Raw genomic sequence first — 14,895 nt, 5'->3', positions numbered from 1 at the left:
CATACCCTCGCTTTGTAATTATTACCTCTTAGTTCATACCTATTATTCCAAAAACTAACAACCGGCTCCACTGTGGAATCGTATATCTTATGTACAAGCAGGGTATAAAATTAACTTCTCAAAAATTTTACCGGCCAAAATATGTTTTCACCGGCCACTGAACTGCTCACAACACAAAGTCATTAAAATCAGCAGTGTTTTCCCCATTGCATTATAGTTAGGCAGCTGCCTTAACAACACACACCTGCCTCCTAAACTAAATTGTTGCAATAAATATATATAAAAAAATAGGTTTAGGTTAGCTGATGGAATGACAACAGACATTACATAGGCTAAATAGGCTTTCAGAGGAAGATATAGTGATGTGAGTTTTGAAACTTAGCCTACATTTAATTCAGACTGAATAAGTGGTGTGAACACAGGTTTTATTTTTTATTTTTTTTTGGGGGGGGGGTTTAAATGTAGATTGCCTACTGTTCATCCTACAGTAGCCTATAGAAGGATGCAACTTTCTTTTGAAATATCAAACAAAGAGAACTATGGACTGTGGAAGTTTGAATAGCCTAAATACATAAGTTATCATGACGTGAATCATATGTTGCGGTAGCCTAAAAGAAAAAAAAAAGACCGTTGATTCGGTGGAAACCCGGCTTTACGGGCGGGGGCTGCGGGGGTAGCCTACCTACTTTACGGCCCAAAGTGTCACTGGCACTGTCGAGCCCATTGTTTGAATTTCTGCCACTCTCGTCTGTGATAAAAACACAGAGTTTCACCGGTTTCACCTGATCACGGGCAGAGTCGGCACCTCTTCACAGGATTGCGAGTGGGGTGGTGCTAGATTCAAGTGAACTCGGAAATACAAGACAAACCCGGTCCCGTATTGATGCAAAACAGGACAGGGTTATTTAATCTGCAAATACGGGATGATTAAACATAAACACGTTACCACAAACTAACGTTGCTCGCTTCTGACCACCTGCTCTGAATGACCGACTGAACGCGAACGTTACAGCAGCAGAAAACTTGATACATTTTCTTAAATGTTGAATCACGGAGGATAACAAAGGACAACTCTGACATTCGGAACACAGTCAGTAGATGTCCTGTAGCTGTAAACTGTGTTCGTTTCACTGTTAAGCATTTATGATGACAATTATATAGTGAAGTTGGCATATTCCAGTTTCCGGCCAATGGCGAGTGACTTAATAATTTTACTCGCCAAATCATATTTTTACCCGCATTTGGCGAGTGGCGGGTGCTAATTTTAAACCCTGTGTACAAGTTTATACACCTCAATCAGGTCACCCCTATACCTCCTATAGACAAGAGTTGGCAGTCTTAAGTGCCTTAATCTTTCTTCATATGACATCATATTCAGACCTGGGATTAATTTGGTTATTCGTCTCTGAACTGCTTCAATTTTTTCAATATATTTTACTTTATAGGGACACCAGACAGAGCTTGCAAATTCGAGATAAGATCTCACCAGAGCTTTATACAATGGTAAAACAATTTCCTTACTTAAGTTTGTGAAGGTCCGTTGTATTATGGCCACCCTTCAATTAGCTATTTTTTATTTTATCATGTGTTTTTGAAATTCTAATGCGCCATTAACCACCACACCCATATCCTTTTGTCTGAGTGAACACTGAAATACCGTCTGTCTGTTGCTGGCCATCACTGCTGTCACACTGATGTTTGTCCTGTGTAAAGATGGAGGACATTTCAGATTTATCCTACCAGTGTTAAATACTGTATATTAATTAAAGCAGAAGTAAGTGATATATTTGTGTTAATATAAGTCTTAAATAGTTATATCTTCCGACAGCAATCACTTACATAGAGTGTTTGGACTGAAGCACGGGTCTGTCAGTCAGTCTGCTCTGCTCTGAGTCGAGGAGAAAACATTTATCGTATCCTACAGTTTTTATCCAATGAGGAGAGAGAACGGCATGCAGGGCTGTGTGTGCAGCCAAGGGACGCCGTGAATGTGGCGACGCAGGGACGAGGACTGTTATGGTGCGTTCAAGGAAACTCGTAACTCCTGTTTTTCCGACCTGTGAAGTTGTATCAGTTTGATCTGGTACGAGTTCACAGGTCGGAAGTTGCGAGTGGCCGTTATAGTGACTTTCACCGGTAAAACAGGTCGGAAAAACACGAGTGGGTTGCCTGGAACGCTACAAAATCGTAAGTTGTGACTTGAAACTGTAATTTACGATTTCAAAAGCCTGCCTGGAACGCAGCATTAGCGAAAACGACCGGATCGCTTCCTGCCGCTTACTTCTGCTTTAACAAACAAACCAGGGATGTGATGGCACTAAATAGAGTCACATCCCTTACCATGATAAATGGTGGTATCAGTCTTAGTGAAACAGTGTCACTGATATGATTCTGTCAGGCAACAAAGATGGCGACGCCTGTGAAGGAGCAGCTGCTGCGGATTTTGATGAATTTGGGGAGTGCAGAGCTGGAACGCTTCCAGTGGTACCTGCAGGATGCTGACTTACTGGATGGTTTCCCTGCCATCCCAAAGTGTGAGCTGGAGGATGCAAGAAGAGAGAAAACGGTGGACTTGATGGTCGGCATGTACACTACTGAGAAAGTTCTGCAGGTGGCGACGTTCATTCTGAAGAAGATGGGAATTAATGAAGGTCAGTCATGGGAAGTGCAGCCAGTGTTTCACCTTTGTTAAATCTCTTGGCTTTGTAACTATTTCCACACAGAGGACAAAGTCATCTGGGTTGGTCCTGCTACTCCTCATGATTAATGATTCCCTTTCCTCCAACAGGACAAGACCCGTCAGCAGCAGCAGCAACAGGTAAGTTCAGCACCTTTTGTGAGGGAATGTCACATTTCACGGTTGTAGTCATCACCATGACTACATGAATTTAGATTAAAATATTTCTGTGTGTTTACATCATAGACTGTAAAAAGAATGGACGTAGCGTCCGTGACGTCACCCATTGGTTTTGGGGAGTCTGTTTTGTGCCGCTACTACGGGGGTTAGAACCGCGCCATGTTGGATTCTACTTGCCATATTTGGAGCGGTGCGGCCGTTGGCCGGCCGAGAGCCCGCCCACTGGCCTCGTAGCAGCGGTCGCCGGACCTGTCACTCAACGGTTCTGCGCCCTGATTGGCCAGAACTTTAACCCTAATAATAGTAAAACGGTAGAGTTTAAAAAAAATTCACCCCCCTCAGAGTGTGTGCGGGGGTAGAAACTATCGATTGAGACCAAAAAAATAAAATGTACCAGGCTGTAAATATGTTTTTTTAAGCTGTAAAATCGGCTATTTTAACATGGGGCTCGATTGGAGTTGCTCCCTTCTGGAGCCAGCCCCCAGCGACAGCCGAGGGGATTGCAGCTTTTTGAATGCGGAAGTGAGCTTCACTTCTCAGACCGACAACTGCCCCCTTGGTTTACATTCATTTACTATGACCTGTTGTTACGAGGACCTTTACCTTACTGTCCTATTACCTGTTGTTTATTCATTCAGAAGCTCTTTACAAATGCCAGCCTAAACTCAAAAACAAGCTGAAGGAGAAGTTCCAGTGTGTGTTTGAGGGCATCGCTAAAGCAGGACACCCAACCCTTCTGAACCAGATCTACACAGAGCTCTACATCACAGAGGGAGGGGCTGGAGGGGTCAATGAGGAACATGAGGTCAGATGGATTGAAGCAGCGTCCAGGAAACCAGACAGACCAGAAACAACCATCAGACAAGAAGACATCTTTAAAGCCCAACCTGGAAGAAACCGACCAATCAGAAGAATGATGACAAAGGGAGTGGCTGGCATTGGGAAAACAGTCTTAACACAGAAGTTCACTCTGGACTGGGCTGAAGACAAATCCAACCAGGACATACACTTCACATTTCCATTCACCTTCAGAGAGCTGAATGTGCTGAAAGAGAGAAAGTTCAGCTTGGTGGAACTTGTTCATCACTTCTTCTCTGAAACCAAAGAAGCAGGAATCTGCAGCTTTGATCAGTTCCAGGTCGTCTTCATCTTTGACGGTCTGGACGAGTGTCGACTTCCTCTGGACTTCCACAACACTGAGATCCTGACTGATGTGACAGAGTCCACCTCAGTCAACGTGCTGCTGATCAACCTCATCAGTGGGTACCTGCTTCCCTCTGCTCGCCTCTGGATAACCACACGACCTGCAGCAGCCAATCAGATCCCTCCTCAGTGTGTTCACATGGTGACAGAGGTCAGAGGGTTCACTGACCCACAGAAGGAAGAGTACTTCAGGAAGAGGTTCACAGATGAGGAGCAGGCCAGAGAGATCATCTCCCACATCAAGACATCACGAAGCCTCCACATCATGTGCCACATCCCAGTCTTCTGCTGGATCACTGCTACAGTTCTGGAGGAGCTGTTGAAGACCAGAGATGGAGGAGAGCTGCCCAAGACCCTGACTGAGATGTACATCCACTTCCTGGTGGTTCATCTAAAACTGAAGAAGGTCAAGTATGATGGAGGAGCTGAGACAGATCCACACTGGAGTCCAGAGAGCAGAGAGATGATTAAGTCTCTGGGAAAACTGGCTTTTGAGCAGCTGCAGAAAGGAAACCTGATCTTCTATGAATCAGACCTGACAGAGTGTGGCATTGATATCAGAGCAGCCTCAGTGTACTCAGGAGTGTTCACACAGATCTTTAAAGAGGAGAGCGGCCTGTACCAGGACAAGGTGTTCTGCTTCGTCCATCTGAGTGTTCAGGAGTTTCTGGCTGCTCTTCATGTCCATCTGACCTTCACCAACTCTGGACTCAACCTGATGTCACAACAACAAACAACCTCCAAGAAGAAGAAGAGGAGGAAGACTGAAACAACAGGAGTCAAATCTGCAGAGACAATCTTCTACCAGAGCGCTGTGGACGAGGCCTTACAGAGTCCAAATGGACACCTGGACTTGTTCCTCCGCTTCCTCCTGGGTCTTTCACTGAAGACCAATCAGACTCTCCTACGAGGTCTGATGACTCAGACAGGAAGTGAGTCACGGTCCAATCAGGAAACAGTCCAGTACATCAAGGAGAAGATTGAAGAGATTCCCTCTGCAGAGAAAAGCATCAACCTGTTCCACTGTCTGAATGAACTGAATGATGGTTCTCTAGTGGAGGACATCCAACTGTACCTGAGCTCAGGACGCCTCTCCACAGATGAACTGTCTCCTGGTCAATGGTCGGCTCTGGTCTTCATCTTACTGTCATCAGAAGAAGATCTGGACGAGTTTGACCTGAGGAAATACTCTGCTTCAGAGGAGGCTCTTCTGAGGTTGCTGCCAGTGGTCAAAGCCTCTAACAAAGCTCTGTAAGTGTAGAGATAGTTGGATTTATTCATCATTATATAAAAACCCTTCTGTCTTTCAACAGGACAGATAATACACTCCTTTTGTCTTTAATTCCTCATGATCATCTCTTCAGACTGAGTGGCTGTAACCTCTCAGAGAGAAGCTGTGAAGCTCTGTCCTCAGTCCTCAGCTCCCAGTCCTCTAGTCTGAGACACCTGGACCTGAGTAACAACAACCTGCAGGACTCAGGAGTGAAGCTGCTGTCTGGTGGACTGGAGAGTCCACACTGTAGACTGGAGACTCTCAGGTGAGGATCCATCTAGCTGTTTATCTGATGACACTTGAACACAGCAGCAGGTGTTGACAGAGGGTTCCTGTGTGTTGTGTGTGTTCAGTCTGTCAGGATGTATAACTATTTAAGCCTTATATGGTCAATGGTCAATGGTCTTGTATTTATATAGCGCTTTTCCATCTCAACGATACCCAAAGCGCTTTACAGTACATCACATTCACCCATTCACACACACATTCACACACTGATGGCGGAAGCTGCCATGCAAGGCGCGAACCACGACCCATCAGGAGCAAGGTGGGTAAGGTGTCTTGCCCAAGGACACTACGGCAGCAACCGGGACAGAGCGGGATTCGAACCGCCAACCCTCTGATCATTGGACGAGCCGCTCTACCACCTGAGCCACTGCCGCCCCTATATATAAACACAAACATCCCGCTTACTTCTGCTTTAACTTAATTAACACATCAACAGTTTTGATTCACTTTAAAGGGACAACGAGGAGTTTTGGAAAGCAAAGTGTTTTCTACTACATTTACCATGAGCCTCCGTGCGCACGATGAAATTCTTTGACCGGCGCAAGATGGACGTCTTGCCCAGAATGTTTTCATTCATCAACAATGAAAGTCAGAGGTTCGAAGACGATCAGATACCGTCGTAGTTCCAACCATAAACGACGATTCTCATGACCCGCCGGGCAGCGTCCGGGAAACCTAAAGTAAGGAAACGCTGGTCGGCTCGCCCAACATTTCCAACATTAATTAAAATAACAAAATAACGATAGAGACAAAACGCTATATTTATCAAAAATGGAGCCATTAACAAGTGTAGATTCATCCACATTAACGTGAGACTTTTTTTTATAACCAAATAGAAACTCCTCGTTGTCCCTTTAAGGTCAAACTCAGGTCTCTAGTATGAGATAAAAAATAAATATGATAACATTGATACAACATGAGCAACTTGAATCAACAAACAAAGGAAGTGAGGTCAGTACAGTCACATTGTCTTCAGGCAAATGTTTGGAGGGAAAGAGAGGGTCAAAGGTCAGAGGGCGGGGTTATATCACCTTAGGGGGTGTCTGTGATTTTAACACTGACTGTATACAAACAACAAAACAAATATATATATGATTATACAAAGATGAGTGGGAGATCACAGTATATAATCAAATATATCTATAAATCTATTTATACAAACTGGAACATGTTGAGTAAGAAACACTATAAACTCTCAGGTTTGTGTTGAAATGTTGTGTATTTATGATTCTAACCTGTTATTTCTTTCATATTGAGTATGTGAGTGTTTTTCCCTGAATTCCTCTTCAGACTGAGCGGCTGTAACCTCTCAGAGAGAAGCTGTGAAGCTCTGTCCTCAGTCCTCAGCTCCCAGTCCTCTAGTCTGAGACACCTGGACCTGAGTAACAACGACCTGCAGGACTCGGGAGTGAGGCTGCTGTCTGGTGGACTGGAGAGTCCACACTGTAGACTGGTGACCCTCAGGTGAGGATCCATCCAGCTGTTTATCTGATGCCACTTGAACACAGCAGCAGGTGTTGACAGAGGGTTCATGTGTGTTGTTGTGTGTGTTCAGTCTGTCAGGATGTCTGGTCACAGAGGAAGGCTGTGCTTCTCTGGCCTCAGCTCTGAGCTCCAACCCCTCCCATCTGAGAGAGCTGGACCTGAGCTACAACCATCCAGGAGCCTCAGGAGTGGAGCTGCTGTCTGCTGGACTGGAGGATCCAGACTGGAGACTGGACTCTCTCAGGTATGGAGAGGCTGCTGCAGCCACACACACTGTCTGATAGAGGAGGAGGAGCTGGAACATTTTCTATGGCCCCGTTCACACCTGGTCACACCTGGTATTAACATCTGTCTCAGGTGATCCATGCATTGATGACATCAGATCCCATCACTCAGACCATATCCAGAGGTGGTGTAGGCCACAGTGAAGCTCCGCCCACTCCACTGACGTCCTCTGTCACAGTCTGACTCGTCCCAACACAGTCTCAGAGTGTTTCAAACATGAGCTGTGCAGCTTTCATCAGTCACAGTGATGAACTACTGGGATCCGGAGTTTCTCCTCATGATGACTTCAGTGTCTCATCATGACTCACTGTGTCATATTCAGGAGAAGAGATGTCAGTGATGAAAGCAGCTGTTGGCAGCTCTGAGTCTCTCCAGATGTTTGGATCAGACTTTATTTCAGAGTGTATCAGGAAACATTTCAGCTGCAGCTGGTTGAACTGCTCCTGAACCAACAGAGTGTTTGACCTGAACAGTCCCAGAGACTGTAGACACCTGTTGAGTGTGGACACACTAACAACAACACAGCAACAAGAATCAAAGCATGTCCACTGCTCAGAGACATTCGTCTCCCAGCGTCTCCAACCAAGGAGGAAATAAGAGACAGAAACCAGGCGGCACCATCAGGTCTCTGTCTGGTCAGATATTGATGATCAATAATCAGCTCAGTCTCTCTGAGATCCTGGTCTTGTCCTGATGAGATGTGTTGTTGTGTTGAGGAGACAGTCAATCACAGTGTGACATCCAGATGTCCTCACCGTCCAGAGGCCTGGAGCTGTCAATCAGAAGACAGTGAGTGTAGTGAACAGTGTAATAATCAGTGTTTGTGGCTGAAGGTGTGTGTGATCAAACAGCTGTTTTCAGACTGTGTGTGTGCTGACTCCAGATCAGATGAAGCCACAAAGTGGCTCCTTAATGAAAGTCTCCAGCAGCTGGAGCTTCACTTCCTGTCTGAGTCCATGTGCTCTGAGCTGAGCCTGCTTCTCTCTGCTCTACAGTTTCTCTGCTTCCTCTGGACTCTGACTTCAAGTCCAGTCAAAATGTGTGGACAGGTTTGATGGAGCTCAGGACTGGTCCTGAGGACGGCTGCTTTATTCCACATGATGTGACTGATCTCAGTGAGTCAGTGTGTTGCAGCTGATCTGTGTGAAGAGCAGAGAAGAACAGAGTGATTGATCATGAGATCCTGATCCGTCCTGTCACTGTGATCAGATGGTTTCTATTAGAGCTCCTTCATCCACTCACTGCTGCTGTGGCTCCTGTGGAAACCTGCTCACAGCCTCATTCTTCAGCTTCCTGGGGAGTTTTCTTCAAACAAACACAAGTTGTGTTCACACTCAGTGTTTCTCACTAAACTCACTGGGTCTCATTCATGAAACGTGAGCAGCATGGATTTGTGTGTAAACCCTGAGCAGCGCAAATTTACGTGGATTTCCGCATTCATCAATCTTTTAGTAGTGCTGATTTTTTCGTAGCTACTCACAAAATCTACACCTGCTCCGGACTGTGTGTAGCGCTTGTGTAAATGTAGGAATGCAAATAAATACTGCTTGTCACTGTTGACAATTACAATTTTAATCCGTATTACTCTCTCTCATGTTCAAAATACGCCGACGCCTTTGAAACACCTAATTTAAACATGACAAACAATTAGAAATATTTGGAGAGAGAGACGTTTTAGGGATCGGACACGCACAAACATGTCAAGGCTCCATCTAATGATGATAATAATCTGATATAAAACCGGAAAAAACTTTTTTGTGTTGCTACAGTATACGCTCGGTGGACGCACACTTCACCCTGCGCAGCAGCGCAGTCGGCACCGGTTTGGATGGAGCTGTGACAGACGGCTGGTGCTTCTGTAACAATATAACCTGCCTATATAACTTCATGTGTTGATACAACCATGCTCCTCTACAGCTGAGGCTGTGAAGAGCCTCCTCCTCCCGTCGCTGCTGTAGCTCTGTAGTTGTGTGTATTTATTTATTTTTTTTTTCATTTTTCATATCAAACTATTCTGGTTTTACTTCTTAAACAGTTCTTTAATCAACCAAGGATAGGCCTACTTAATTCACTATATTCTGTTACTTCCCTCCAACCTTTGATTTACCTGTCCCAGTCACACCACTACTGACAGAAGAGAATTAAATATTTTTTCTGGACTCCACTTCACCCAAAATGACTTTGATCTGTGATCTCTCTTTTTTTTCTCTCTCTCCCTCTTTCCTCGTTTGCGTCATGGCCGCAGGTGAGCAGGATGCACCTACCTCCTAATATGGTGGTCGGGATCTCCTTATATGGCTATTCATGTATGGAGATCTATGCTAATTGCTGATCACCGGGGGCGTGTTGTTAGTTTACGATGGGTTGGCATTCATCACCTTACACACGTGTTTACGATCAAATCTGAGTTTCCCGCACCGTTCATGAATCCGGAGTAGAGTTTTAGTAGAGTGAGTTTTTATGTGCAAATCTGCACACAGATTTACTCGCGTTTCATGAATGAGACCCACTGTGTGTTTCACTGAGCTCTAACAAACGTGTTGAGTGTGTTTCCTTCCTCATCAAACACTGAAACCATCCACTGCTCACAGCTGCACTCTTCTTCTTTCCTGGTGCATTGTGGGATATCTGGGCTGGTCAGCTCCACCTGTTGTGTCTTCATCTTCTTTGCTGTGACGTGTGTTTGTGCAGCTTGAGAGTCAGAGAGTGAAAGTGTGTGTCTCACACTGCAGTGACATCACATGGAGAAAAGACATGATGAAGTGTTTCCTCCTCGTCTCCTCCTGCTCTGTATCATCACTAGATAAAGACTCCAGCTCCTTCTTCTCTGTGCTCAGTGTTCATCCATACATACAAGCCTCCATGTGAACACAGTGATAAAACAGTGTGTGTGTGAGAGCCATGTAATGTCCATGTGTGCATGCTGACAGAGAAGGTGCTGCTCTGACCCCCCTCCTCCTTTCAGGGTGGAGCCTGCTGGAGTCCCATGGTTGACACCAGGTCTGAGGAAGTGTAAGTCTGTTTTTACTTTGATTCATGGAAACGAGGGATTCACATGTTGAACCGTTTAACCGTTAACCGATAACAAGAACTTTGACCGATTAATACTATCAGTTATTTATTTTATTAGCTCCTTGTCGTCAACTCATGGGGGCATGTCGACACGTGCAGATTTCCACGTGCCTTCACTCATATTTCGCGGTAAAAAGTTTCACAGGAGGACTGACAGTATGTGCAGCAGCCCTGTAACGCCGCATTATGTAATAATGACGCATTATGTAATAATGTAATAAATCTTTACGTCATTATGTAATAACGCCGCATTTTGTAATAATCTGCCGCATTTTGTAATAAAAATCTTGAACGCAATATGTAATAAACTTTGCCGCATTTTGTAATAAGTTGTTACATTTTGCATCACTTATTACATATTGCGGGTGTTACACTTTTTTATGAAAAAAATTTAATAATTTGGTGCATTATGTAATAAACCACCAAAATGGATGTCTTAATTAGAAAAAAAAGACATTAGGACCATCAGAATAACACTGACTTTAAGCATACCAGCATGCATGAATCATAAATATGAATTAATTTCTAAAACCAGTAGGACGGTCAAATCTAACTATCTATCTATCTATCCCACCGCTCCGCTCTGGGTGCTCCCTGAGGGGCACGCCACCAGATGCGCTTTTCTCCGTGCCGCTCGGCAGGCGCCTCGGCCCCTCAGATGTGTGTGTGTGTGGGTATGTGTATCATGTGTAGCCCGTATGTGTGTGTCGCCTGTGTGAATGTGTGTGTTAAATCTCGCTCGCGCTCTGTTAAGATGAATAAACAAATCGCTGCAGAGCACGAGCCTGGCACAGCCTGGATCAGCTGGGCAAATTTTGATAAAATGTTAAATCTGGTGAAAATCAGAGGCAAAATCACTTCCAGCATCATCAGCCCGATGAAATCCCACAGCTCGACCCCCCCCAGCTCGCCCCAGCTGCGGCTCCGGGGGCGGTGATCCCAGCCGCCCCTGCCGCTGCTGGAGCAGAGCTGGACCCGGCCTGGAGCTCCAGTCGGACCGTGGTCCATGTCATCCCTCCACAGACGAACATGACCCGGGCGTATTATTGTCGGTGGACAAGGGGGGAGGGAGAGACGCGGAGCGGTTACCATCCGCGTGGGACCCGCTGTCGGAGGAGACCGCTCTGGTTACATGCTGCTATTCAGACATGCCGCTATTTCGACATTGACTTCTAATTGTCGGAATAGCGGCATTAACATTATTTTTTAAGCGTCCCACTATTCCGACATTTTTTTTTTCATTGTCGGAGTAGCGGCACTTTACTATTTTTCAAACATTCCGCTTTTCCGACATTGATTGATTACGTTATAGTCAGACGTGTCCTTCTGATTTATTTTTATTTTTTCATCTGAGACACTGTTTCTCATACACAAATACATTGGCCTATTAGAGAAGAAAAAACAAACCCTCCAAGTTTAAAAACACACCGGCGGCAGCGCACACTGATCTGCAGCTACTGAGACTGTTATTATTCAGTCACCTGAGTTTATCCTGCTGCTTTACATTGTTTTAACATAGGTAAAAGAAGAAAAAAAAGATTGTCTGGAATAAAGGGGCAGATTACATAAGAGTATTCTTTTTTCTGCTCCCTTTTGTTGAGATTTGGGAGGTTTTTGCCTGATTTATTGCCCGATGCCATGTATCTCGCTTTCTTTCCCCCTCCCTCCGCCCGTTGTCTTCGTTGTCACTTTGTTGTCGCTCCACAGAGCGCACATGGCTAATTAATATGCACGTGCTGACCATATATGGTTGTGTAGGCATTCCGGGGACGGAGGTGTGTTCACGTGCGCAACTGCGCACCATTCTTGGATCCAGTTATCAAAGTTGAGGTGCAGAGTTGTGCACGCACAGTTTGATAGATCTGAAAAAGGTGTAAATATGTTGGGTGTCTTTTCGCCGTAGGCCTAAGCAAAACATTTAGTAGCAGCAGTTTTACACTGCTAACTTACAGTTTTGATAAATGAGGCCCCAGGCCATAAGCCCAGAGCCCAGACGCTCACAGCTGCAGCTCCGCGGCTCATCCACAGCGCTGTCCGTGGTGCTGAAGGTGACAGGTTAACTTGACAAACAAACTGCAACATAGTTCTGTTTGTTTATCATGTGTGTCAGTTTTGTTTGCGACTTGATAGTTGAGTTGTTGAGATTAAGAACATCACTCCCTCATCAAACCGGTGATAGACATGCTGAAAAGAAAAGAGAGAGAGAGACGCGCCTGGGTATCGCAGATGTAAAAAAAAAAAAAAAAAAAGACGTGTCGGAATAGCAGTATCAAAAAGTGTCGGACTACCGGCATGTCTAGATAGAGGGATGTCGTAATAGCGGGATGTCTAAATAGTGAGATGTCGGAATAGCGGGATGTCTGAATAGCGGGCGGACCCCGACCGCTCTGCTCAGCGGGGAGGAGGAGCAGCGTGTATTATTGTTAATGTTTTTTTCTAATTAAGACATCCATTTTGGTGGTTTATTACATAATGCACCAAATTATTACATTTTTTTCATAAAAAAGTGTAACACCCGCAATATGTAATAAGTGATGCAAAATGTAACAACTTATTACAAAATGCGGCAAAGTTTATTACATATTGCGTTCAAGATTTTTATTACAAAATGCGGCAGATTATTACAAAATGCGGCGTTATTACATAATGACGTGAAGATTTATTACATTATTACATAATGCGTCATTATTACATAATACGGCGTTACAAGCCCCCATGAAGGAAGGTCAGACCATAAATGTAGCTACACAGACATAGATGTGAATCACCTGTAACAACGGCGCTGAAAAAACTAAATAAAAGAGGAGGCTGATGCAGCTCTCCTGCAGCTCCACAGAGGAGCTCTGCTGCTCCTTCAGTCTGGTGTTTGGCTGCACTTTGTAACTAAAACAGTTCTACACTGGACGATCTAACCTCCATATGAGAGATCAGCTGAGACAGAGCAGAGTGGACTTGGCACTGATCAGCTGTCACAGCGCACGTGTGTATTTAACGGCTAAAAAAAAAACTGGAGCGTCATAATCTTATTGGTTAACGGTTAATAATCGGTTAACGAGTGTCGGTTATCGGTCAGAAATTTTTTTCAAAATGTGCATCCCTACTGGAAACAAAGCAGCACATTCAACCATCTTCACACTGTCACATCACTGACCTCATGAGTCTTCATCAAACTGTCAATAACTGATCAATGATCAATAACTGCAGCTGTGTCTTGTTCTCTCCATCAGATTCCTGTCCACTCACAATCGACACAAACACAGTGAACACAAACATCAAACTGTCTGACAACAACAGGAAGGCGACACGTGTGGAGGAGCATCAGTCATATCCTGATCATCCAGACAGATTTGACTGGTGTCCTCAGCTGCTGTGTTCAACTGGTCTGACTGGTCGCTGCTACTGGGAGGTCGAGTGGAGAGGAGACGTTCATATATCAGTGAGTTACAGAGGAATCAGAAGGAAAGGAAACAGTGGAGACTGTTGGTTTGGAGGGAACGATCAGTCCTGGAGTCTGTACTGCTCTGATGATGGTTACAGAGTCTGGCACAATAACAGACCGACAGAGATCACCACCACCTCCTCCTCCTCCTCCTCCTCCTCCTCCTCCTCCTCCTCCTCCTCCTCCTCCTCTGTCTCTAACAGAGTAGCAGTGTATGTGGACTGTCCTGCTGGCTCTCTGTCCTTCTACAGAGTCTCCTCTGACTCACTGATCCACCTCTACACCTTCAACACCACCTTCACTCAACCTCTGTATCCTGGGTTTACACTCTACAGTCCTGGTTCCTCAGTGAGTCTGTGTTGAGTGAAGCAGAGTCTCCTCCTGTCACAGAAACCTTCTCTCTGTTGAACAGACAGTTCAGTCTCTACACGTCTGTCTCTGTCTCTCACTCACGTCGTCTTCACAGGACAGAGATGAACACAGTTTAATAATGAACTCATCAGCGTCATGGTAACAGAAAAATCACTTATTATTGTTCTGCTGCTGCTGACTGTTATTGTTTCTCTGAATGATTTCGATGTTATGATAAAAGGTACAGGCTACTTTCAGGACGAAGGTGGTTTCACTGCAGACTCTTATTTTGAAAAGTCGGCCTGAGCTACATGAAGAGCACCGTGTCGTTCTGACTGTTAAAATAAATAAATAAATAAAGGTTTCAACTGAAACAAAGTTCACGCCTGTGTCATTATTTACATGTTGTCACGGCAACATGAACCAGAATAACACTGAAACTCACTGTGGACTCTGTCATGAAGGTGTTAGTTACATCATAAGTGTATTATATATTATATTTATATTAGGGCTGTCAAACGATTAATTTTTCTAATCGCGATTAATCGCATTTTTTCCATAGTTAACTCGCGATTAATCTCTATTAAAAATATTGTATATGGCGCTTTGGACTTCCAACACTCCAAAGTGTTATAATCTCTA

The 14,895-nt window shown here is 44.7% G+C and overlaps 1 protein-coding gene across 1 annotated transcript in view; it reads left to right on the top strand.

The window, feature by feature from the left end:
- Positions 1-14,275, top strand: part of LOC311004857 (uncharacterized protein) — a 340,983-nt gene extending 326,708 nt beyond the window's left edge. Inside the window, exons 9-12 of the mRNA XM_083997040.1 lie at positions 5,425-5,598; positions 7,177-7,350; positions 10,357-10,403; positions 13,691-14,275. Coding sequence (XP_083853166.1) covers positions 5,425-5,598; positions 7,177-7,350; positions 10,357-10,403; positions 13,691-14,265 — 970 coding nt within the window. The 3' untranslated portion in view covers positions 14,266-14,275. The remainder of the gene's footprint in view (positions 1-5,424; positions 5,599-7,176; positions 7,351-10,356; positions 10,404-13,690) is intronic.
- Positions 14,276-14,895: the final 620 nt, after the last annotated feature.

This window comes from Trachurus trachurus (assembly GCF_905171665.1).
Source record: "Trachurus trachurus genome assembly, chromosome: 21".
NCBI lineage: Eukaryota > Metazoa > Chordata > Actinopteri > Carangiformes > Carangidae > Trachurus > Trachurus trachurus.
This window is presented reverse-complemented; position numbering and strand designations above follow the sequence as displayed.